The sequence below is a fragment of the Leucoraja erinacea genome, chromosome 10 (genome assembly GCF_028641065.1).
Source record: "Leucoraja erinacea ecotype New England chromosome 10, Leri_hhj_1, whole genome shotgun sequence".
In the NCBI taxonomy this organism is placed as follows: domain Eukaryota; kingdom Metazoa; phylum Chordata; class Chondrichthyes; order Rajiformes; family Rajidae; genus Leucoraja; species Leucoraja erinaceus.
The window spans coordinates 43,408,597-43,435,965 of NC_073386.1; the positions used below are offsets into that span (position 1 = coordinate 43,408,597).

The 27,369-nt window shown below is 42.3% G+C and overlaps 1 protein-coding gene across 6 annotated transcripts in view; it reads right to left on the minus strand.

Moving 5' to 3' along the window:
• lepr (leptin receptor) overlaps window positions 1-27,369 on the minus strand; it is a 96,201-nt gene that overhangs the window by 67,157 nt on the left and 1,675 nt on the right. For 3 of the 6 annotated variants that reach the window (XM_055642060.1, XM_055642056.1, XM_055642062.1), the window contains exons 1-3: window positions 21,540-21,710; window positions 16,019-16,076; window positions 6,103-6,375 (exon numbers count right to left, since the gene is read on the minus strand). In XM_055642060.1, coding sequence (XP_055498035.1) covers window positions 6,103-6,375; window positions 16,019-16,058 — 313 coding nt within the window. In that variant the 5' untranslated portion in view covers window positions 16,059-16,076; window positions 21,540-21,710. The other 3 variants (XM_055642057.1, XM_055642058.1, XM_055642059.1) reach the window with 3 other exon arrangements.

Sequence of the window (27,369 nt, forward strand, 5' to 3'; positions counted from 1 at the left end):
GCGTTTGGCGCCAAACTTGACCCAAAACGACCCACGGTCAACCCAGGTCTGTACTACTGTAGCGGCTGCCTCCTCCCTGGAGACCGGGAGACGCTTAAACATCTGTAAATCATTGCTTAAATGTTAGTCAGTTAGTTTGGAGGGCTTTTATGTGAAGGGGGGTGAAGGGGTAAACTTTAATTCTTAGTCCCCTACCTGGTCGGAGAGGCGGGGAGCGGTCAATGCCTTACCGGGTCGCCGTGCAGTAAGCTCCGCAGCGCTGTGGCCGTTGGGGCTGCGGGCGGCGCCAGTTGTAGCTCCGACCCCGGCAACTCTACCCCTGGCTGCGAGGCACTCCAAATCCAGCGCGGCCCGCGGCCGGACGCCCCAGCTCCGCAAATGTCGGGAGTCGGCAGCGTCGCAGTGCTGGGAAACCAGCGGGAAGCGGGCAATGCCTTACCGGGTCGCCGTGCGGCAAGCTCCGGAGCGCTGTGGCCGCCGACACACAACATCGCGGAGCGTCGCTGGATTTGGAGCCGCGCAGCCAGGGGTAGAGTTGCCGGGGTTGGAGCTCCAACCGGCGCCGCCCGCGGCCGGACGGAGCCCCCAGCTCCGCGAGGTTGGGAGTCGCCGACCAGGTAGGGGACTAAGAATTAAAGTTTCCCCCTTCACCCCTACTCCACCACCACCACATAAAATCCCTCCAAACTAACTGACTAACATTTATGCAATGAGTCTCCCGGTCACCCGGGAGGAGGCAGCAGCTCCAGACTTTTCAAGCCGCCCGCGCTACCTACCTAATCTATGCTAAAAATCTTCCATTCTGAAATCCGAAAATGTCCGAAATCCGACAAGTGTCTGGTCCCAAGGCTTTCGGATAAAAGGTTGTGCACCTGTATTTGCAACGCTCTTGAATGTTTTACATTCTAGAACTCGTTTCACATTTCATGGTAGAATGAAAAGCAGGCATCTTTGATTTAAAAATTATATGACCTTAAAAATATGAAAAATAATGATAAATAGACATTGCAAAAAGGCGTGCAAAAAGAGATGATATAGGTTTTTATGGATGAAGTAAACGAGAATCCTAAGTGATTCTACAAGAATATTAAGAGCAAAAGGGTAACTAAAGAGGTTAAGGATTAATGTGGTCATCTCATATGTGGAGCCACAGAAGAGTAAGTTAACCTATGATGAGTACAGTGTGCCTGTACTCGCTGGAGTTTAGAAGAATGAGGGTGGACCTCTGAATCATACAGAATAGTGAAAAGCTTGGATAGAGTGGATGTGGAGGGGATGTTTCCACTAGTGGGAGAGTCTAGGACTAGAGGTCATAGCCTCAGAATTAAAGGACGGGTCTTTTAGGAAAGAGATGAGGAGAAATATCTTTAGTCAGAGGGTGGTGAATCTGTGGAATTCTGCCACAGAAGGCTGTGGAGGACAGGTCAGTGGATATTTTAATGACAGTGATAAGTAGATTCTGATTTAGTAGAGGTATTAGAGGTGTTGGGGAGAAGGCAGGAGAATGGGATTTGACGGGAGAGATAGATCAGCCAGAAGGATGAAAATTAATTTTCCACTTCAGTACACATCTAGCCAGATTGAGGTCATTCTTGCCTTTGAGTAATTTGCGCTTTGAACAACTATGAATTCATTTCTGGTAACACCAATTCACATGTGGAACATGTCAAAAGCAAGAAAATATTAAAAATCGTGCCCATCTGTTTTCGTGAACAAAGCTTTGTTCCAAATAGCTTGCAGATTAGTCCAGTACTTTCACGTATTGAGAGATGGTGCAATATGCTTCCCTCATTAATAGTTCCATCCAAGACCTCAGGAAATTGCAGGGAAATGTGGATGCTGCCCAGACTATCACACAAACTAAATCTCCTTCCATTGACTCCATCTACACTTCACACACCCGGCATCCCACCAGCATAATCAAAATTGAGTCTCACCCTGGTCACTGCATCTTCTCTCCTCTCCCACCAGGCAAGAGGCCCAGAAGTCTGAAAATACATACCTCCAGATTCAGGGACTATTTCTTCACAGCTGTTATCAGGCAACTGAACCATCCTATCAACAACTAGACAGCAGTCCTGATCTACTACCCACCTTAATGGAGGCAGACAAACTTGATCTTTAATTGGACTTTACCTTGCACTAAACATTATTCCCTTCATCATGCATCTGTACCCTGTAGTCGGCTCAATTGTAATCATGTATAAGTTTTCCGCTGAGTGGCTAGCGCACAACAAAAAGCTTTTCACTGTACCTCACTACACGTGACAATAAAATATACTAAATAGAAATAAACTGAATAATTCCATTCCAAATAGATCCATTTTGCATTGATCATCTTAATAAAACACATACTAGATGGAAACATCTAAAGCACCACGCATTTCTGGAGGCTCAGCACGTATCATGAGAAAATAGTTTGCTTAATCCTTAAATATGTGCACTTTTTTTTTTTTTTTTTAAAAGGAAGATTTTCTCATTTCTAATAAATGAGCAGCAACTTTACAACTAAGGTACTACTCAAATACTAACCAGATATTTTGGACAATTAACTTGCTTCAGACTTGGGCCAAGCTGCAACTTAGCTGGGTTGAAGTAGTTATAGTTCTGGGTTTACAATCCTTCAAAGACTATTCAGACACTGCAGCATTCATTTTAGAGAAATCTACATTTAGAAGTTCATGCACTGAAATAACTGAAAGCTAGTGGAAAGAGACCAAAAAAAGCTAATGGAAAGTAAACGTCTAAAACTGGAAGGTGTACACCTGCACAGGGCTCTGGTTGTAACCCACCTGGAGCACTGGGTTTAGCTTTGCCCACAGTTTCAGATATATAATAACTGGCAATTATAGATGTGAATAGCTCAATGTTCTTTGAAGAAGTTAAGGGCCTGTCCCACGAGCATGCGACTGCATGCGGCAAGCGCGACCAAACCGGAGGCAGGGGCCGCGCGGAGGTTGAGTGATCCGCGCGGAGGTCGGGCGATCCCGTACGAGTTGACGTGAAGTTCGAGCGAAGTCTGCGGGAAATTTGCGCTAGGCGTACGGCGTCAAGACGCTGCGTACGGCATCGAGACGCTGCGCATGCCCGTCAAGGCGGTGCGTACGGCCTCAATGTGCTTTTGTAGCCGATTTTAGTTGGGGTTGCCGCGCGGGGATGGGGGGTTGGACAGTATCAGGGGGGGAGGGGGGGGGGGGAAACTTTGAATCTCTCCCTGCACTGGAGACCCTTTTCTCGTGCAATGTCGGTCGTTGAGGCAGCAACGCAGCGGCCTCCAACGGAAGCCGGGGATCGAAGTGGCGACTCACCATTGCCGTTGCGGAGCTGGCCGAGACCGCGACCGGGTCAGGTGGCGCGCTGCCGCTGCTGCAGCTGCATGCTCGCTGGGCTGACGAAGGCCCTTAAGTAGTAGGCGGCAGGGACCCGCGGAAAGGGAGTGGATTTTCGGGGCTTCTGCAGAATTTCAGAAAGCCCGTGATACGGGGTCACAAATCCTGGAGCGGGGCCTGACACCAGTTGGCCGCGCGGCTGGAATGGCAGCGGGCTTTGCGAGAGTGGCTTTTGACCCGGTGTGCGACTGCCACCCGGCTAGCGCAATGGCCCGGGGACAGTCGCCATCGCCAGCCGGGGGCTTTGACTTTGACTGACATCGGGGGGGGGGGGGGGGGGGGGGGGGAAAGAGTGCAGGGGATTAAAGTTTTGTGGCCAGGTTCCATCACAGATATGTGATGGATGTTTATGTAAAATAATGGCAGGTCTGGGGTATTTGTGTGTAAAGCAGGGGCTCTGCAGAAGGACATGGACAGGTTGGCCACCCACAAAGCCACCGACTGAATGCCATTCTACTTCCCTATCGTGCTTGCATGTCTGCAGCTAAGGAGCTGTACATTTTCTCCGAGAAACATTACCCACTGGGTAAATGACACTTGGCTGGAACTTACAGATTATCAACATTTTCATACAATGGCCTTAAATCAAATATGTCTCAAGCTCCATACCCAAAGGCACAAGTTACAATTTTACAAAATGTCAGTGAGGGACCAGAATGCCCAGTGCAGGGCCCAGAGATGGAAGTCAGTAAGAGAGGTGCTGAGTCTGAAAGGGAGGTGATCAGGTTGCAAGACACTGAACAACAGTTACAGGCAGCAAATTTACTTCTGCGCAACTCAAAGCATTTGCTGGATGCTGGACATTCTTAAACTTGAGACTTCTACTGCATGTCCAAAATAAAATGTACACAACACTATCATCTCCAGATTAAGGTCAAATTTAAACACCTGGGCCAAATGTAAGTTTCTTTGTTGACTGGTGCATCAGCAATTTTGGATATGTCCTGATGTTGTGGGGTATGGTCAGATTATCTGCTGTATCCCTGGAGATCAGAGGGCTTTGAGGATATTGGAAGAAAGTTAAATCCCAACATTCCTCAGAGTTTGGAGTTGCACAATAGCCCCTTCCGACTGTAATAAGGAAGACAGGAAACACATACTCATTTTGATTCATAGGTGCGCTGTTCATCAAAGTGAGTAGAGGCCATGCCTGACACGGGTAATTACATGACAAAGATGCCCAGATCCATTTTGATGCCCTTATCACAAACCTGGCTATCCCCAAGACCTGCATGCTACCTAACGAGAGGTTTTTAAAGACCATTTTACAAATTGTTTATAACATTGTATTAAAGTGTACTTGTCCAACAGTAAAGCAAAACCCATGAAAAAATGGTTCATGCTTCTGCCGGACATCGGGGTTTAATTCCTGTCACTGACCCTGTACACTCATCCATCCCCCAACAAAACTTCATTCAGAAAATCCCACGCCCACATCTCTCTCCCCCCCCGTCCATGGACATAGATTTCCATACACTGTGTACATCACCAACATTTTAGCTAGGCAACACCACCAATTATTCCCGGTGTGTGCCACCATCATCCTCCGCACATGCCATCCCCATCGTCTCCTCATTCCCATGTCCCCAATCCTACAAACCTGGCCACTATCTTACCCACCATTCTGTGACACAAGCCCCAACCCTCCTCCACCGCTATACCAATCTCTATACTACTTTCCTGTCATAGAACAACATGCTGCCAGGTGTGAAACATACTCTCCAGTTAGAATGATATGAAATCAAATAACACAATGATCCAACATATCTCAGATTTTAAACTCAGACCCAAAGATTTAAGGTTACATTTTTCTATGTTACATTCAGCTAGGGACGTGGGTGCTGGAAAAAAGGAGCATATTTAATGTTGGACATGCATTTCTAATCATACTAATATAAAGATATCACCAAAAGAAGACCAAAAAAAAGTGCTGGAGTAACTCAGCAGATCAGGCAGCATCGCTGGAGAACATGGATAGGTGACATTTCAGGTCGGGATCCTTCTTCAAACCAGAAGACTGAGGAATAGTTTTGTCACAAAACATCACCAACCATGTTCTCTAGAGATGTTGTTGGACCTGTTGAGTTACTCCAGCACTTTGTGTTCATTACAGCAAGCCAGCATCTGCAGCCCCTTGTTTCTAAAGATCTCACCACTCAGATAAAGGAATATTACCAATGCTAAGAGTTATCCCTTGACAATCCCCTCTTTCTCCCGTATTCCTACTGAGTCTACAAGAATTGGGCTGTCCAAGCAAACTTTAGCATTTGGTGGCAGTCTATATTTATGAAAGGTCACAGAGTGCCAGAGATCAAAACGTTCCTATCAACTACAATGGAATAGATTTACACTCTGAGAATGAAAGGACAGTGCCATAAATCAATTTAATAAAAAAGTACGAGGTTTGTTGTCTTAAATTAATTCTGTGCAAACATCATTATTTCATGATCTCTGTTAGCATGTACTTATCCTTTTACAAAATCCACCAGTTAATAACGATGCCATCAAGGGTATTAAAATTTCAAGTATATTATATATTATAAATCCAAGGCTATACACATCTGTTATCAGTTAATTTTACTGCAATTGGCTTAATCCTCAGTGACTTTTGTACACGTATTTTAACATGTTTACACAAGCTGTAGGCTTTTAAGGTTCTTTAAGAGCACAAAGCACCACGAATGACAAAACAATCCAAGAAATTGATCCTTACTGTTCTCTTCATTGATGAGCTGAACAGGCCAATGTTCTTTCCAGAGGCAGCAACCAAAGCCATCTTGGTCCTTTGAACATGATATATTTGCATTTCTCATATGCTCGCTAAGTGAAGAGTGGAGGCTGCTTGAATTCCTGTGCTCCCGAGGCTGCCAGCTTCTGTGTTTTTCAATAGCTCCCTGCTTTTGCAGTGTGCAAAACATCGTAAAATTCCATGGTGGAATCTCAAAGGCTTTTTCTGGACCAGGTGCAGAAACTGAAACAGACACCCCTGCAAAGAAAGAAAGGAGAGAACTGAAGTTTGAATTGTTAATTGTGAACTATACACAGTCAAAATACCAACCCAAACAAAAGCCTTGTCCTCACCCAATCCCACCCCCATTACAATAAAAACAGAAAGTGTTAGAAAAACTCATCAGCATTTATTTCCCCAACCTTTAACAATATAACTTTGCCAATCGTATTGTGCTCATTGTTTCCCCGAACTTCCCTCCTTTTCGTGTGCTCCCCTAATTGATGAATGGAGATGTCGGTATACAAAAATGGACACAAAGTGGTGGAGTAACTCAGTGGGTCAGGCAGCATCTCTGGGGAACATGGATAGGTAGCATTTCCGGTCAGGATCCTTCTTCTGAAAAAGGATCCCAACTCGAAACATCACCTATCCCTGTTCTCCAGAGATGCTGCCTGGCCCACTGAGTTATTCCAGCACTCCGTGTCCTTTGCTGGATGGTATAAATGGCCTTCTAAATGCCAGTAGATGTGTCTTACTATACCCAATTCCTTACATTAAGGTCCCTGATGGCTGGTAAATGAGTAACAAATCCACTGTAAAGCTGACATTGAACACACAGATCCTTTATGACAGGTGGTGAGAGTTGAGTGCAGTAGGCTAAGATAAATGATGAATGTTTGATTTTCAAATGTGGCATCATGGCTCATATTAAACATCAAACAATACAGCACAGGAACAGGCCCTTTAGCCCATAATGTCCTGAATTGGTTAGTCTATTAAGCTATTGATTTTTGTGAGGCACGAACATAAACTGGAGTGTAATTGTGCTATTGCACATGACCAAATACACGTTTAAAATAATGTCACTTACATCAGAAATAAAATATGAGCTTACATATAAAATGTCATCACCAAGTCAGAAGAGTTATCCTTTGAACTTTATCCTCAACTCTCTTTCATATGACGTGAATTAATTCTCAGAAAAGATAAAATGAATGTTTATAATAAATAAGTTTAATGGATAGGCTTCAGTCAAAAGTCGTCATAAAGTTTTCTCCGTTCAATGGTTTCTTTATGTCACGTACCAGGTAAAGTGAAATACATTTTTTTTTGCATACAGCTCAGCAAGACTATCCTCGTGCATATGGATAAATACCCTGGTCAGTACAGAACCGCCCACTTGGGTCCATATGCAAGAGGCACCATTTTAGCATCATTTTACAGTCACAGCTGCAGCTGTAACAAAGGATCGTTGCAGTCGTTGCCTCAATTTTGTTCATCCCATGATCCGATGCCTGGCCCTCTCAGTCCATGTTCCCCAGGGCATTTGATCCATCACCTTCACGACTACAGTCGATGCATAAATATAAAGTGGCACACTCGGTCCACTGCATAAAGTGGCACACTCATTTCATTCCAATGTCAACTTTTATCTTTACGAGAGAGTTACATATTTTGGACGTTTGCATCTTCAGGCACTAATCTCAGTGTCCACGTGAATCTCATCACTGCATTATTAATGACATCAACTTGGAACCAATCTGAATGTGGAATGTAGCTCTGATTTAACATTCTTTCCCTCCTGCATTTTGGCAATCAAATGACTTGGAACCTAGCCAGCATTCACCAGACAAAGCAAGCAAGCAATATTTTCTCCATAGAAACATAATTTAATTAAATCTCACTGGATACAGAAGCACGAGTTCCTTTACTATGATATGCATGGATTTCAGTAAACTACAAATCAATAGAGATTACATGATTAATGTTGAATGACATAGCATTCAATACTGAAATTTAAATTATTGGTCCAGTGCAAATATATTGAGGGAAAAAAATCAGTGGAAGGAAGAAACACTAAGGCAAATTTCTTGGAGAAAATAAGTGGCAGTGGTAAATTGCTGGGATTGAACTGTGTTTAAACTTGATGCAAAACCAAAGATTCAGAATCCTGATTGAGTTTTTACCCAATTGTTAACATCAGCTCTCAGTTTGCATTTTGTTATCACTCCCAGCCACTTCATTTGAAGGCTTCCCGCCGGGCCGCGGCTGCAGACTGGGTACGTGACGGGAGGCCTTTATCGAGGTGCCGGGGCCTTGCGGGTCGGAGGGGCCTCGCCTCGCGGGTCGGAGCCCAGGTCAGTGGAGCGTCCGATGGAGCCTTCTGTTAGGGCCTAGGTCGGCTTCAGGAGAGGACTCAGCAGCGTTGTGGAGAGGTTGGTGCGGTGGACCATGATGACGCCGACCGATGGACGAGGTGGACACGTGATGTAGGACCTCGGCAGCAGTGATGGGATCTCAGCGATGGCGGTGAAACCTCGCGGGTCGACCCGCAGTTGGCAGTCGTGAGGGAGAGGGAAGAACAATGGAGAATCCAGCGTGAGTGGACCCATGTAGTAGTGGGGGGGGGGGGGGGGGGGGGGGGGGGGGGGGGGGGTAGAACAAAGGGGGAGCCGGCATACTTTGTAACTGCAGCGCCGTAGATGGCCATTATTTGTGTACCTTGGGTATGCAAGCAAAGAATTTCACTGTGCCTTGTCACATGTGACAATAAACTATTCCATTCCATTGATCTTACGACTTTAAACAGTTACGTGACTTTGTGCACTCAATAGATGGGATCATTCTGAAATGCCCAGAAACACTCCACTCAAAAGCAGAAACTACTGTTGCAGTTATACACCCTATGTGTCCTAAACTGCCACGCATTGTGCAATGTACGTAATCCAAAAGATTTGTGGCTGTCAGGGAGCATACCATGAATATTCAAAGTGCCTTCCAGGGATGGTTTTCTCATTGGATATTTGTTGCCTTTCCACCAGATTGTATCTGGCTGCAAATGCCATTAGGTAGCGGGTCATTAGCGTCATTTACTGCATTGTACCATGTCAATTACGTCAATAAATACAGCACTGCTCCGCTTCACCAACTCTGACACACACTAGGTCTGAATCATCCCATCCAAAAAGCCAAAGATACCAAATTAATCCAAGTGCCAAATTAATCCTAATTACTTCTAACTTCTGAACTGGCATAAGTTAATAAGAACAGTAATTCATAAACATAGGCTTCATAGCATCCTTACATCATTGACACATAATGCTGATCCTGTGGCTTTGTGTAACTCATCACATTTAATCTCTTTTACTACTGCACCTTCTGGAAGAAACACGTCTCAAACACCACTGACCATTCACAACAACCCATTTAACAAATGAGCAAAACCATGCACTCATTCAACCACAAGATCTCTCTTTATCCTTCTCCAAAAATCCACTGAAATCTATGCAGGAAAACAAAAAGTGAGAAAAGTGCAACATATATCAAACTTATCCATCTATAAAACGAGTTCCAAAATCTTACCCCAAAGTAAATTAACATAGAAACATAGAAAATAGGTGCAGCAATAGGCCCTTCGGCCCTTTGAGCCAGCACTGCCATTCAATATGATCATGGCTGATCATCCAAAATCAGTACCCTATTCCGGCTTTTTCCCCATATCCCTTGATCTCCTTAGCCCCAAGTTCTAGATTACAGGAATTTACATTATGGGGGGAAAAAGCCTTGCTGATAGATTCAATTTATTAATCTCTGGATCACTACAAAATAATTTGATATTTCTTTGGATAATAAATCTTTGAAACAATCAATTGAAACTTTCAAGATTAACGTGGTGGAAATTGAGTTGTTAAGTTTCTTTCTTACTCTTGAACACAATAGGTCAAAATGTTTTACTTTGCTGTTTGAACTAGAAACACTCTTCCAGTTGTCTCAAAGAATCAAGTTATTCCAATGCGAAGATTTCAGTGTTCAATAACAAAAACCTCGGATTTCGCACCACAAACCCTGGGTGTTAGTCATGCGTTTATTTGTACTGCTTCTTCTTCATCAATTCCAAGTGAGCGTTCCAGTGAATGCATTGAAAAGAACCAATCAATCTTTTATATAGTCATTTACACAACAGCCATGTAAAACATTCAGGGAAAATGTACCGACCAACTGCCACACCCCCAGAAGGAGATTGACAGAAACCTGCAAAAAAAAACTCAACAAAAACAAAAAAAAATGGACTGTCCTTGATTGTGAACACTTCCCACCCACTGTAGACAAAAGTGCTGGAGAAACTCAACGGCTGAGTTTCTCCAGCACTTTTGTCTACCTTCGATTCTGCAGTCCCTTCATAAACACTTCCCACCCACTGCCAACTTGAAGGTCTGAGGAAATCTCCCATTATTTCAAAGGCCATTTGGAAAACTGCAGACTTTGACTAATCATTTTATGAAGTAAATGAACAAACATTTCATCAAAAACTACCGTCATCTATGCAATAATATAAGAAATACACTTACTATGAAACACCTAAATCGCCGATAGACTGAATCATTCAGTTCTTCTTAAAAGTAACAAGATTAGTTTGTTGAGCCATTTAAACCTCTATTTCATTAATCTTTTTGGAAAAAGACATATCAATGTTTTTTAACATGTATCTGCCTTACTTCTGTGAATATAAAAGCCCTCCAAAATCAATATCCGTAGTGGATTTGCTTTAAGTTTGCCAGCTACCACTTTTTCTGGGAAAGGCAATATTAAAAAGTATGTTTCCTCTAACCACATGTCTGAACAGCAAGTTTTACTTTTATGTTAGATAGAGTTCTAGGGGCTAGTGGAGTCAAGGGATATGGGGAGAAGGCAGGCACGGGTTATTGATAGGGAACAATCGGCCATGGTCACAATGAATGGTGGTGCTGGCTCGAAGGGCAGAATGGCCTCCTACTGCACCTATTTTCTATGTTTCTATGTTTCTAAGTTCAGATCCGCTTGTTCTCGACTACACTCTCAGATGGAAAGATTTTTTTAACTACATTATCGTCCTACATCATCAGCCTAAACCCTTCCTCAATTAAATCACCTCGCCCAGTAAAACATAGCAATGCCAACTGCCTGTAACTTAATCTTATTAGCCTGGTATCACTCGAGTTCTTCTGCGCTCTATTCCATCTAAGCGAATATATATCTTTCCCAGGGCAGAACACCCAGAGTTAAAAGCAGATGTTTAGATGAGGACTAACCAGAATCTTGTGCACCTTCCATCCATTGTAATCCAACATACCTTAAATAAATGGCCACACTCCTTCTATTAACATTTAAATTATATTTTGCCCTTATAATGAATGGTGTAACTTTAGAGTTTCTCTAATCAATCCAGTCCTGCATCATGTAGCAAATCATACAACAATCAGTCATTTAACGTAGGGGCGGAAATCCCGGGGGGCTAGGGGACGACCCACCCCTCCCCCCATTTTTCGTAACCCGGATTTAAAAACTCGGTGAAATCTCTGCTTTCCGTGAGACAGTGGGGGTGGGACTGTTAATCAAGGGCACTGATTGGACAAGAGAGACGTTGGTCAGCAGGCAATCGGGGAGGGACCATGATAATTCAGCGCGATGATTGGAGGAGGGAAGTGTCGGTCAGAGGCGGACGTAGGGGGGTGGGACTGAGGATAGGAGGAGGGAGACATCCATGGGGCAAAGATTAGAGCAGAAGTTGATTTGCATGCCCAGGTCAAGCGAAAATATCTGGGAAACCCTGGACAGACACCTGCGCATCATCCGCGGCCAGGATCGATCCCGCGTCTCCGATGCCGTAATCACTGCCGAACCGCCACTGGACCATCCCCGTCCCATTCCGAGTGCCCCACCTCCTGGGGTGGCCAGAGACGTCGGGAGTCAGATGGGAGCAGTGCCCACAGCCAGCGCAGACAAGTGGCGCTAAACCCAGCTCATCTCCTGCCAACGACGGCCAGTGTCCCCCGGTCCCCTCCATGTTTTGATAGCGATTTCCGTGCCTGATTTAACATATTTAACATAATCCCGGGTTCGATCCCGACTACGAGTGCTGTCTGTACAGAGTTTGTATGTTCTCCCCGTGACCTCGTGGACTTTTTCTGAGATCTTCGGTTTCCTCCCACATTCCAAAGACGTACAGGTTTGTAGGTTAATTTGATTGGTGTATGTGTAAATTGCCCCTAGTGTGTGTAGAGTAGTGTTCATGTGCAGGGATTGGTCGGTGCGGACTCGATGGGCCGAAGGGCCACCTATTTCCCAACTGTATCTCTAAATTAAAATGAACGTTCGCTCCATTTTACTCTGCCAATTAGATTTGTGCCAAACTCTACATTGTTTGATGCTGGACAATTATAAACTTGGTGTAAACTGAGGCTCCAGCTTTTCCCATGAAGACATCACCAATTGATTTGCACCATACTTGCCCAATTTGGCCATTTCTCTACTGAGCATGCTTGCTAATGAATGAGATTAACTCCCTTTGTTCTTGTGAAACCATCCTTGTAGGAACCATCTCTATACATTGACAATATTGACAAATGGTCCTTTTTTTTTTAAATTTAGCTCTCATTGTATTAGAGAAAGCCAATTTGATTACCGTTATATTCTCGAGATGTCAAGCTCAATAATGTCAGCATGACTTTTCTCTAACAAGCGCTTCTGCTCAGATCTTCCCAGTTGCCATTTTTTAACAAGACATTCTAACCTTTTCAGCTCAATGTGTTGAAGATTCAAGCAATTAATTGTAAAGAGAAGGCCGCACATTTATTTTTCTCCCAACATGTCAGAAATAACTGAAACCTTTCAAAATAGAATCCCAGGAAAAAGCAAAAGGCACCACAAATAAAAAAATATTGGAAAAACAATCCAGCAGCATGTCTGGATAGAATGCAACAGCTACACTTTGGCTCTTGCTCAAAACGCCTAATGCTTTAACAGGCAGATAACCCTAATACATGGGAAAAATGCCAGACTGATGAGAATACCAGTATAAAACTCAGAAATGCAATCACTATTAAGGAGAGGGGAAAGGGTTGAAGAGAATAATAGAGGTGCGAGAAGAGAAAGATTGTAAAGGGGAACATTAGTCTAAATCCAAAAACTCCAAGCAACCGATAAGGTAAAGAAAGAAAATTTGGTTTGCAGTAGGACAAAACCAAAAAGTCATTTTTATTTTTCCTCCTTTGCCAAAGTTTGTGGTCTCGTGCACGACACAAGTCTCAGACATGTGCCAATTTTTAAGTGAAAAGTGACTAACCACATGTCATCAACAATTTCACAGAGAGAGACGTTGGGGAGTTGCGATGACAATACGCCACAGAAGCTGGCATGTCCCTGCCATTATCTTATCAAAACACAATCTTTTGCTTATTTCTTTTTACATAAGATTGTACATAATCTTACTTTAAACTTGTTGTATCGCTGAAAGTGTATATTTTAGAACGGTGGTGTTCAACTAACACAGGAATTTAAAAATATTTTTCTTCCTTGCACATCAAAATTTACAATGTGCATTTATTCAAAAGGAAAATATTTAAATAATTTCATTACTGCAACATGTGGCTCCCTAGCCCCTGCTTTGGGTGGCTATGGGTGTCAAATGAATTTCAATATGCTGATCAATGTAACCATGCATACTTGTGGCACAAGTCACACCTGGTGCTATGTTGTTCAGGGCAGTCAATGCCTGCCAGAGGTATCCAGAATGGCAGATCATCAAATAAATCAGCATGCAATGCTGACTCGATGCCAACAATGTCAAATTGGAGTTCCGTGCTTCCGCTAATGACCTCTCTTGACCTGACACTGCTCAAAACTTGTTTATGCACAGAAAGGATCTCCCCTCCCCCACCCCAATCCTGCCAATGCTGTTTAAAGTAGCAAACTTAATTGCAGATGGTTGCTGATTGATAGTTACCAGTTGCTATTCCGATTCCAGAAGTATTTAAATTGTGCTAAAATTGTTTTACGGCTGCCAAGGTATACAACGGCTTGTGTGCCAAGTACTGGAGGCTTTAGAGTTGACTTAAAGCCTTCTGCACAGCTAATTTATCCAAGACAGTTGTTCATTAGTAAAGATTCCCAGTGCAGTGTAAATGGGAGAATGTGCAGATGCCAAGCAGGGTAGGGGATGTTGTGGGGAGGGGGAGGGGGGGGGGGAGGAGGAGGGGAGGGAGGGAGGGAGGGGAGGGAGGGGAGGTGGCAAAGCTTCCAGTGTTAGGCCGCATCCACCAGAGTTGCTCAAGGAGCAGTTTCCACGCTGTACCTCAGTAAGGATTGCAGTTCAATGAGGTACAGCATGGAAACTGCTTCTCATTAAAATCTAACATCTGCTCCACACAACCTCAGGTGCAGGATGAGGCCAACAGTGCCATTTGCTCTCAATGAGATGTTGGCCATTACCTTCCATGCATCTGGCATCCAGCAGGCTGGAGCTGCAGACATTTGCTGTATCTGGCAGTTTGCCATTGACTATTTCAAAGATGTGGTTGATGATTCCCCCTATTGAGAGAGGCCCATCACACACTGCTGGAGGAGCAGAGGGGGTCAGGAAGCATCTCTGGACTGCTGTAGAAGGGTCCTGACCCGAAACCTTGGCTGCCTACTTTCTTCCATAGATGCTGCCCGACCCGCAGAATTCCTTTAACAGGTTTTTGCTCAAGGTTCCAGTATCTCCAGTCTCTTGTGTCTCGAACCAGACATACAGTCCTTTGTGAGGAGTTAAGGCTTCTGCATTATGCTTCCAAATGGCTGCATGTCACTCTGTGGCACATGTTCATCTAGCTGACCAAATCCATTCCTCCAATGCCCACCTGGTGCGTGACAAGATGCAGTACAGTAGGTAGCTCCAAGCCCTGTTTCCTTGCAGCTTTACTGATGTTTCTATTTATCAATAACCTTTGTGTATTTGTGTTTGGGTCACCAACACAACTCAAGGCCTTCCTGCTGTCAGCGGACCTCTCAACTCTACCATTGACCCCACAACAACCATGCTGGTTTACACAAGAAAAAGCACAAAGGGCCAAAATAACTCAGCAGGTCAGGCAGTATCTCTGTAGGATATGGAAAGGTGATTTTTGGGTTGGAATCCTATTTCCGGATTGGAGAGGAATTTGGTATGATTGTAGAAGAAGGATAAAGGAAAATAGGTCGGGCTGAGACAAAACCTGGCAAGTAATAGGTGGATACAGGTGGGTGGGGGGGTTCAGATAAGAAGAAAATAGGTGAAATGTGAGGACAGATAAAGGGATATAGGTGGAAGAGGATGGGGGAAGGGGGAGTGGGAGAAGGGGATGGGAGCATATGTATATGTGTACATGTGCGTGTGAGGTGTGAGTGTGTATATATCCACACTGAAGTGTTTTTCTTGTTTATCATATTGTTTGCAGTGTACTATGTGCACATATTCAGCGGTGCTGCTGCAAGTTGGAATTTCATTGTTCTATCTGGGACATATGACAATAAAACATTCTTGATTCTTGAAATGGGTGCACATTATATAAAATGATCACACTGCTACACAGTGCAGCAAGTTTGTGTAATCTTCCAAAAGTAGTGAGGAAAAATAAATGAACAATTTTCCTTTCAATGAAGGAGAAGATGAACAATTTACTTTGAAATACTAAACTTAAAAATAAAATTCTATGTTCTGTAGCAGACCACATGAATACCAAACTAGCGTGGATATCATCACAGGCCAGACTTGTTTCCTTGCTACCACAGCTGTTTATTTTGTTGACATAGCAGCCAAGAATAGAAATATTTGTGGACTATTTGTAGACTGATCACCCATGCGTTGACAGGGCTACTGCAAGTACTTTAACCTTTGACTTACCCAGGCACAAGGCTGCAGTCACAAGGTGTAGTAGCATCATTTCTTAGCTGGAGGGAACCTAAAATGGACAACAACAAAAAAGACTGTTCAGTTGCATGCTACTATTAATTTAAAAATAAATTTCAGTAATATTCAGCAGAATAATAAGTATGGGAAGGGGAAATAATATGTATAAAGAGAAAACAAAAATCCTCGAAAACTTAGCTTAAAAAAAACTGTGAAACTTCAGCAAACATGGTGAACAGATTCACTCAAAGCTTCATGTATCTTTCACCATTGGTTTTGACCAATCTGCAAAGCTGTTTCATTTTCCACACTATGTCAATAAGTCGACATTGAGCCCTGATGCAGGGTGTTGAACCCAAACCAACAATTCCTTTCCTCATTCCCCCCAGAACAGTTTACATGTTGGAAATGTAGCCACAAACCGAGTCATCCCATGGCAGAAGATGTCTGTAGAGATCGGTTGTTTCAAAGGAATAGATACCCTGGAGAAACATTTTTAATTTTGTTTCCCCCTTCTTAATAGTAAAGCTAATGTAAATAAATTTAGCCCGAGCCTCTCTTGGGCTAAAAAATGATATTCCTTTGAAAAATGTTACTGTAGATGAGGTTTTAAATACTAGTGACTGCTTTAAAAAGAATACACTGCTGCTGGTCTGGATTCTGGATAGGGTTTGCAGGATGGACATTAACATGTTAACAAGAATGTATTTAATGTGGATTTAATGTGGCAACATTCCAGCAAGTGTCAAGAGATGGTGCCTGCAGCAGTCGGTAAATCCATCCAGCAGCTTATCAAACACTTGCTCAAACGTACAGGCTGGACATAAGTCGACCATTCGTAAGCTGGGGCCAACCTGTCACCTTACTATTCTTACCAGCTACAAAATAATCCTAGGGAAATTTAATTATGTCTCCAGGAATTGCCTCATTGTAAAATAGATAGGACAATTCGGCCAGAAATACTAAAGAGAGATTTAAATTGCAGAGGACCCAGTATTCCATGCAATTCTTTATGCCTTAGTTATTTAACAAACAAAATTCCAGTTTGTTCCATAGGTGTTGATGCAATCTCTGTCTGTTGACATCTGAAGCAGAGAGAAAAGACATGCATCATTTCCTCTAATTATCTATGGTAATTCTAAAAACATCAGTTTATGTTGGACAGGCTAGATGCAGGAAGATTGTTCCCGATGTTGGGGAAGTCCAGAACAAGGGGTCACAGTTTATGGATAAGGGGGAAATCTTTTAGGACCGAGATGAGAAAAACATTTTTCACACTGAGAGTGGTGGATCTCTGGAATTCTCAGCCACAGAAGGTAGTTGAGGCCAGTTCATTGGCTAGATTTAAGAGGGAGTTAGATGTGGCCCTTGTGGCTAAATGGATCAGGGTGTATGGAGAGAAGGCAGGTACAGGATACTGAGTTGGATGATCAGCCATGATCATATTGAATGACGGTGCAGGCTCGAAGGGCCGAATGGCCTACTCCTGCACCTGTTTCTATGTTTCTATGGGAGGGTTGACACGTTTGTGCAAGATCTCTGCAAGTGCAGTGTAAAACAAGTGATTACTGAGGAGGTCTGCTGGCTATAATCAGAAGATGACAAACAAGATCCACCTAACTACATCACCCCCTGATGCTGCATTATAGAGCTGGAATCAATAGAACAAGTCATCTCAAAGAATTCTTCATCACAGGTGTGCATTTCCGAATGTTTATGTTTTGCATTGAACCATCACCACTGATTGATATTCTGGTCTTTACCTTACTGCTCCGAGCCACAGTTGTAAGGTGAAGAGCTTTGAAATGTCCTAACATCTTTTTACAACATTCACTATAATATTTTACAGGAGAATTTGCAAATAGTAATTGGACACAAGCTCAAAGTTTTATTTTTCTGGTTTGAAACCCTTATCTGTTTTTACTTCAATTATCCCTGGTTGATGAGTGTAGAGTGTGATTAGAGACTGCAAGCAACTGAGAAAAATAACACAAAAAAATGTGTACCACTATTCGATAAATATGAAATTAATAATGTTGGCTGTCTACCTGTCAAATTTTGGTAGTACAATTTTGTAACAAACATTTTGGTCCTATATCACACTGCACAGAAATTACCAGCTGAAAGTAACTGCACAGTTGCACCACTTGAATTGCTCGAAAAGAACCATCATTTACAATATTGAATACCTTCAACAAATTATTTTTAAGCACACATTGTTTGGCTGTTGAATCAACTTTAAACATTCCAACGTGGCTATTTTGAAGCAGTCTGTGTCCAATACATTATATATTCTCTCATTTTAAACTATCCGCTCTATGTGCCTTAAGGAACCAGATGTTACGATTTTTCTGAAAGAAGTTCGGGGTCAGGGTATATTTGAGAGTGCGCACTTACTGTAGGGTCTGTGATATGTATTTGTTTCAACTCTTGTGGGTCAGTACCTTTTTACTGCCTCAATGCAAATAAATTTGCATGTAGCCAGTTACAAGGCAATCTCACCGAAGAACCAGTAGGCAGTGAAAGTGCAGAACCTGAAGTCTACTGTCATTTCTCAAGTCCAAACAGTGCAATCATCATGACTCATTGACATTCTATTCTTATAACATTTCTTATAACTACATAACTTCCCTAAACACCATGCTTCATGTGAAAAGGAAAACAAGGTCAAGACCAACGGTCTTTTGTTTCTCCTGCAAACAAAGGTACGATCGTGAACAACATCTTTGCTGAACCAGATGTTGTGTCACATTCAGTAACAATTGAATTATTATTGCATTGTCAAGTATTTATTCAACGTTTTACATTATACAGCTCACACTATACATTGCTGCTAATGCTGAAATCACTGGAACCTGATGACTAGGATTTTGAAGCAAATGAATGTCCAAGCAAACTTTAATTTTCTAGCTCGTGATTTCAGTCTCTAAGTATTTAAAAATTATTATTGTTTTTCAGGCTTTATAAAACATTACTTCCAATCCATTTCTACATTTACAAAACATACTCATACACAGCACATACGTGATATTCGGTGCAGTATATCCCATATTCACAAGATTATGGGACAGTACCAGCGATAAAAGTTTCAAGATTAGGTAGGCACATTAATCAGAATGCAATAGAAGATACGCTGTGTAAAACTTCAGATAGACTTCCCCCAAAAGCAGAAATAAAAGGAAGAACTGTGGTGTGCCCCAGCTAGATCTTCAGCAAGTGAAACTCATTTAGTTGAAAAGTTGGATAGTAACAAAACTGAAAAAGAAGGATATATGAAGGAACGAGTGTCTGGATTTCAGGGAAAGTATTGGTAGCTTTATCAAAGATAAGTGAGAGAGCAAAGCAAGAATGTTATGAGAGAAATGTTTTTGAGGATAGAGAGGAGAGAAATAAGTTTTGAGGATGGAATGGTTTTTTGGGAGAGTAAAGAGAGAGGTTGTGAGCAGAGAGATGTTTTAAGAAGGGGATAGGCATTTGAGGAGAGAGACAGACAGATGTTAATTGAGTGGAGAACTGGAGAGGTTCCATGCCATTACTGGCAGAATGTGGAGGAAATGAAATACTACCAGAAAGTAAGAAAAGTTAAAAACTGGGAGCAACTGTTCTAATGTATTTTAGGGAAGCAACGATCTTGTGGTGTCTGAAAACCAAATCTCATTCAATGTAAACATTTCCAATGAAATTGAAAATCAAGTAGAAACAGATGTAACATTTTTTTGTGCGTTCAAATGGAAATTAAGGACAAGCATATCATGATTTGACAAGGGAGTAGAGTTGTATAGAAGCTGTGGGTAAAATTGAAAATTGGAATGAGTCAACAATTAAGAACTTTAAATTACACACCTAGATGGATTGCTTGAACCCACTCTTACCTGCCCCAGCCTCAGTAACTAATCATCTCATGTTACAGGAGGGAAAATATCTTCATAATAGATTTCAAGCAGCTGAAAATTACAACACGTATCAAAATCTGTATCAAATGTAACCGCCCCACCTACCGCATCATTTAGTAGATAAACTCTATCTTCGACCTCTCGCAGTTTATCCAGCGAAGAAAGATGGGAAGGACATGGTAAGAAATGAATGCAAAAATGAAAAGTAGTAAAGGGGCTGGATTGCAATCCTCAAGATTTCAGCCAGCCCATGGTTTACTGAACATCCAGCCTTAGACCTCATTAACATAACATCAATAAGCTATTCACGGCCATTCCCATTGGAAAATCCAGTTGAACCCAGCCCGAACCAGGGAGGACTTTGGGAGAGTGATGGGATGAGGTGAGGGCCAACAGTGGCCAGGAGCACAGGGATTAATATATAAAAGACTCCAAGGATCAGTCCAAGGACTACTTCTTCTGTTTCAGTCCAACTGCAGGAGACAGAGAGAATGATTAACCCAACCAATGCCAAATTTAAAGCAGCGGCATAAAGCCGGCATTCAGGCCATGATTTTCCAGTCTAAATTACCCGAGAACTATTTCCATTGGGATCCTGAACATTTGGAATTCATTGACTTTCAATATGACAATGGCTTTATACATTAATACCAATGAGACACCCTCAACAAAAGGGTGGAACTGATAAGAACCAATTTCTCTGGCATAAATATATCCAAACTTCAAACTAAAAGCACACTCTACACTAGCACTCCTCTCCCCACCACTCTCGGGGTCATTCTTTGTTCATTGTGAAGGCAGGCCGAGTTATCAACTTGCTTGGAAATATTTGCTCAACTTTTTCCAGCGTTGGGAGTTGGCATGTACGTGCTATCTTCTGCAACACTTCCAATCATTCGTTTGGTCTCCTTTAGGATCCCGAATTGCATTCGGTCATCTACCGCTAAAATGCACTAAAACTGACTTTCAACTACTGCAAATGAATTAAAACCACGCTTTAGTCTCGAGCAAAGATCATAGGATCTTTGGTTTGGTCTCGAGTTTGTTTTTTGACCGCTTGTGCCCTGCTAATGTTTCAATTTAAAGCGGGCGGGATCATTTAGGCAAAGTACTCGGCTAAACTTCAGTCACAATAGCGGGACAGGCATGGGAGGGTGGAAGAGGCACTGTGCCGCTGGCCAGCTCGCAGTGGTGAGCAGATGTCTTGGCCCTTTCCCCGCGGGCAGAGAAACAAGCGGTTTGTGCCATCCATTTCCCTGCAATCAGTGTTCCTCGAAATTTAACTTCGCCAAACACCGCACGTACTTAATTTGGCATTAACAGGTAGAAAGCCACGCCGACTTTTTTTAAAATAATTTTGGAAGACCAAACTGGATTCTCCAAAACGTCACCCATTCCTTCTCTCCAGAGATGCTGCCTGGCCCGCTGAGTTACTCCAGCATTTTGTATCTGAACTAGAATCAGTCAAATGTAATCCCAGCTCGTTTCGCAACAAGTAAACTTTCCGATTTCACCTCCCCTTCATACACCGGTAAATGGTATTGCAGATTCCGTCCACTCGTTCCCTACTAATACAGCTCTCTCCGAAAGTACACGGGAGCAGTCTCTTAAAAAAAACTTACATGCCGCAGCCCTTATCCCAACTTCTGTCAAAGCTTTACAGACAGTTTCATTGCAAGAATCACTCTGCAAACATAATGACATATGTGGCAGATGCCCATGCCTGCACTGGCTCCGCAAGTGTCTGGCGGGCGGGCTCGGCGGTGTGGACTGTGGAGAAAGACAGCGAGCCTTTGCTCTTACCTCACGGCAGCGGAGCAAGCAGAGCCCAGCCCAGCCCAGCCCGTGACTGGCCGCCCGCAGCCTGCCCGTGGTCCCTGCTCACTGACGTTAGTTCACACGTGGCTGCTGCTGTTCCCCGATAACCTCATCCCCGGCACTAAGCAGCCTCGGTTCTAACAGCTCCGTGTAGACAAGGATGGGAAGGTGGGTGCTGAGTAATATAGCGAGGGGGCGGCGTCACACTGAGGGGCCAGAGGTGGGCAAGTGCATGAGTCCAACACCCTTGGGAAGAGCAGACATTCGGGGCACAGGCAGGCAGCGGGCAAGGACACAGACGGGTCGGTGCTGAGACATCTTCGGGCAGATAGAACAGGATGAGTCAAAGGATGAAGGAGACAGACCGGAGCAAGTGGGCGTTTGGGATGAGAATGGGATGAGAAGAAATAGGCAGGACCTGATCATCCGAAGTATGTCAATGTCAAGGCAAGAAACTCAACGAGCGTGTAGAAAATTGTGTCACAAACACATAAGCTTTTAGGAAGTACTCAAAACTCCTGATGACAGAGTTTTGTGTAATCTTCTGATCTGTGTGTAGAAAGGAACTGCAGATACTGGTTTACACCGAAGATAGACACCCAAAGCTGGAGTAACTCAGCGGGTCAGGCAGCATCTCTGGAGAAAAGGAATGGGAGGCGTTTCGGATCGCGACTTTTCTTGAGAGGGGAAGACAGACCCTTCTTCGAGGCTGAAGAGGGGTCTAGACCCGAAACGTCGCCTGTTCCTCTTCACCAGAGATGCTGCCTGGCCCGCTGAATTACTCCAGCACTTTGAGACTGCCTTGGTCTCAAGCATCAATTGGGCACCCGCGCCTGGGATATTCACACAACCGAATTTGAACTTAATTATTTTAGAAAATGGTTATAAGAATGAAATTACGCAGTGAAGTGCAACAGACACAAGTCACAAATATTGCAGGTGCAGAAGTAGAGAGATCACAGAAATCCTGCGAATAATTTGGTCAGCACTCGCCATAAAACGGGATGGAAAAGACACAAATGCAGACAGTTATAGACAAGACTTCCCTGACACCAGTCTGAAGAAGGGTCTCGACCCGAAACGTCACCCATCCCTTCTCTCCAGAGATGCTGCCCGTCCCGCTGAGTTACTCCAGCATTTTGTGTCTACCAGCCAGTTATAGCTCGAATTCGGAGCAAAATAATTACATAACGGATCCGAAGATTACACAAATTTCTGACATCAGGGGTTTCGAGCACTTTCAAAAAGCTTATGTTTTTGAGACAATTTTCTAATAGCAAAAGCTCCCCCAAATTCATATCCAGTTCTCCTTTAAAAAAAGCCTATTACAGGAACAACGTTTCCACCACGGTTCCCAACGGAGCATTTCATTGTACATTCGGCACTTTTCAATATTTTTATTAATATCAGTAGGTACTTTGGTCCACTTATTTGAAAAATACCAGTTTGATAAATGATGTTTATATTCATGTTAGACACACATCTGATTCCAATTACCAAAACTTTCTTCCACAATAATCTGCAATTTTTACGGTGCTAAACTTCCCCCAAGACATGGCAATAATCTTGTAATTTTTCCAATCTTTTTGTACATAGCATTCAGAAATTGGAATGCCACTTGATTGTCATTGACACAATACTAAATCTATGTTTCATACAACATGCAACAAGGATTTAGTGCTGACAAGTTTCAGGACTATGAAGAAATTGGCACATTCCGTTTCCTTTCAAGGGTCTGAAAGCAATCTTAGTTATTAAAAAAAAGGAAAAGGGGGCCTCCCTCAGTTGGTACTGTGCCATCGAATTACAAAATGATATGGGCACAAAAGAAGGCCATTGTGCCTTTTATTAAAAGAACCCAGTATAATCCCACTCTGCTCTTTATTCCCCGAGCCCAGTATTTGTTTTCCCTGTAAAGTATTCATCCAATGTTGTGCATTAGTAGAGCATAGAGCATAAAACAGTACAGCACAGGAATAGGCCCTTCAGCTCACAATGTTTGTGCCAGACCCGATGTCTGATTAAACTAATCTCCTCTGCCTGCATATGATCCATATCCCTCCAATCCCTGCATATTAATTTGCCTATCTAAAAACCTCTTAAATTCCACTATCATATCTGCCTCCACCACCTCCACCACCACCCCGACAGCGTGTTCCACACACCTACCACTCTGTGTAAAAAAAAAACCTGCCACATGCACCTTCTTTAAGTTTGCCACTCTCTCTTTAACACTATGGCCACTCCTTGACATTTCCAAAAGAAGCTTCTGATTGTCCACCCTATCTATGCCCCTCATCATTTTATATACCTCTATCAAGTCTCCCCTCAGCCTTCGATTCTCCTGAGAAAACAATCCACGTTTGTCCAACCTCTCCTTATAGCTAATACCCTCCAATCCAGGCCCCATTCTGGTAAGCCACTTCTGCACTGTCTCCAAAGCCTCTGCATCCTTTCTGTAAAGGGGTGACCAGAGCTGCACACAATACTCCAAAATGGGGCCTAACTAAAGTCCTCCAACTGCAACTTGACCTCCTGACCACTGAAAGCAAGCATAGCATGCGCCTTCTTTACAACTGCTACTACTTATGTTGCCACCGTCAGGTTGCTATGGAATTGGACCTCATCATCCCTCTACACATCACTGCTGTTAAGGGTCTTGCCATTAACTGTAAACCTTCCCCCTACATTAATAAGGTTGTTTTCATCGGTCTTTAAGGTACACCATCCAAAATCAGAACTGTTGCATTTAATTTAAACATTGCAAGATTGTGTCTTTTAGCTAACAAACATTCTGGAGATTCTTCTTGCTTTAATAAATCCATTCTTGATTTGAAATCTCTAAACCTACCCTACTTTAACAACATCTTTTGAGACTTGTCCAGTCTTTCCTCCTCACTGATAACTGTTTCATAACTTGATACCAATCGTGGAAGATATATGCACTTTTTGTTGACATTGCTTTTTCCTGTATTGTGGTGTCCGAAATTGAACACTACCTAGACTTAGCCAATACGTTAACAAGATTTACCATATCATCCTATTCTTTCAATAATAAAATGTTTTTATAAATATAATATTTCTCATTCAATCACTCTTTGCGGTTTGCGGACATTTCTGAATACAACCAGGCTGTCATGTTTCCTATATTGTAATAGTAATTACACTTTTCAAGTTTTTTATTTATTTCAGAGCAACCACTGATCATAACTTTTGTTTTCAAATGCAGTTGCTGGAAATCTGAAATAAAAACAGAAGCTAGACAGATCAGACTGCAATTGTGGAAAGAGAAAAAGAATGAGCATTTCAGGCAGGAGACCCTATTCAGGATGCGGAAAGATGACAAAAATGTGGATTTAAGTCGGACTAAGTAAATATCAATGAATTAATGAGGCCAGACTTATCATTGAAGATTGAGGGGCGACCTAAAACAAGTACCGTATATAAAATTACGAGAGGTGTAAATAGGGTGAATAGTCAAAACCTTTTCCGAGCACAGAATAGTCATATACTAGAAGGCATGGCTTTGAGGTGAAAAGGCGAAGGTTTAAAGGAGATTTGCAAACATATAAAATAGTAAGTTGTCAGTACGCACTGCCAAGGGAGGTTATTGATGCAGATATGCAAGTGACATTCAAAAGGCATTTCGACAGACACAGGAACAGACAAAAGTACCTTGTTTATCATTCTTTTTCAGTTCTGATGAAATGCTAACTGTTTTTCTTTTCATGATTACTGCTTGATCCACTGAGTATTTTGGAATGTACTGTCAATGTCATAAAAGGCATTACATGAATGACGTTTTGTGTTTATATAGTCTGTATGCTGATTTTTCTCCGTTCCACTTTTCAAGACATTAAGAGCTTCAAGAAAAGCATTTCTTAAAAGTGGAAGAGCAACATGTAAACCGCATTTGACTTTCTAGAAAATAGGCATAGGATATTAGTTTAATGATTTGAATACTCTTAAGGATACCAAAATAATTCCGTTGTTCTTGGTTAACAGAAGATAGACAGATCAGACTGCAATTGTGGAAAGAGAAAAAGAATGAGCATTTCAGGCAGGAGACCTTTTTTTTTTTTTTTTCTTTTTCTTTTTTATTTTGTATGGATCTATTAACACCGGTTTAATCAATCTCTGAATGCTTGCAGAGGTAAAAGTATATTAAACATTATTATCAGGCTTAATATTATTATTTTTTCATTATAAATTTAAAATCAGATTTCGCCTCTAGATTTTCTCTAAAGTCAAGAGATTGCCATAAGGTAAATATTTTACCATAATCAGGCTTAATATTTCTTTTTTCATTATAAGTACTGATTTCGCTCTAGATTTTTCTCAAGTCAAGAGATTGCCATAAGGATCACAGGATTGACATAAGAATCTACAAGCAAGAGACACGAATGAAAGATGTTGCATTAATATGGCACCACTCACAACCTAATTAATCTTCCATCAATAATACGAATCTGCAGATGTGCGCAATGGGATACAGTAGAAAGTAGTTATAGTGGCTAAACTTTCCATTTAGGCAACATTTCAAATAAATATAGGCTGACCCACCCTGTTACATATTCTCCGAGAAACCTTAAAAAAATTAGAGATTGAAGATTAGACAATAACATTGGACTTACAAGAGAATGAACTGCCTACTTTGCTGTAGAAGTAGTTATACTTCTTAATAAATGTGTGCAGAGGGAAGAGATGATTCTACAAAGAAAATAATAACATGAGAGGCAAGCTATTCAGTCATTGTCCACCATTCAAATAGTAATTGTCTCCTTTATACATGCCACCTGTGTACTGGATATTACTTGTGTAGCCAGTGAAAGAGTAGTCAAATGCATTAATCCATTCATGATGTTTCAACATGACTTCATTCAACAGCAGGATTGCATATTGAGTTTCTTCCCAGCCATAGTCATTTTAAAATAAATAGTTGCAAGACAAACGACAAGTTTTATTTATGTTTAATGAAGTAAAAGGAGCCAAAATGTTGAATGGAATTTCTGCATTGAGTGTCAGCTGTGACATCATGGATTATTGAGCCAGAATGGCTCTCATTCATCCTCAGAACAACAACAAAAGACGCCCTATTTAAACTTCAGCTCAAAATCTGGACATTTCAATGTAGTGAAATGGGACTAGCTTAGATGGGGTATACTGGTCGGCATGGGCGAGTTGGGCTGAAGGGCCTGTTTCCATGCTGTATGACTCTATGACCTGCTCTTGCTGCAATAGGAGGCCAATGTTTGGAAAGATACCTGGTCTGTTGAGGGGAATCTCATTAGATTATCTCAATTGGAAAGCCAGTCATGATAAAAAAAAAAAGTCTAACCAGAGACCAACGTGGCATTTAAAATTTACATTTGTATGGATTAAAACATATTGATTACAATCACTTCTCTGGGCATTTGCCCTTTTTGTGTAAAGTACAACAGTTTAATGGCAACAGCACCTCATATTTTGCTTGGGTAGCTTGCATCCCAGCAGTATGAACATTGATTTGTCTAACTTCAAGTAGCCCTTGCTTTCCTTCTCTCTCCATCCCCTCCCGCTTCCCAGTTCTCCTACCAGTCTTACTGTCACCGACTACATTTTATCTTTCTACCTCCCACTCCCCCGACATCAGTG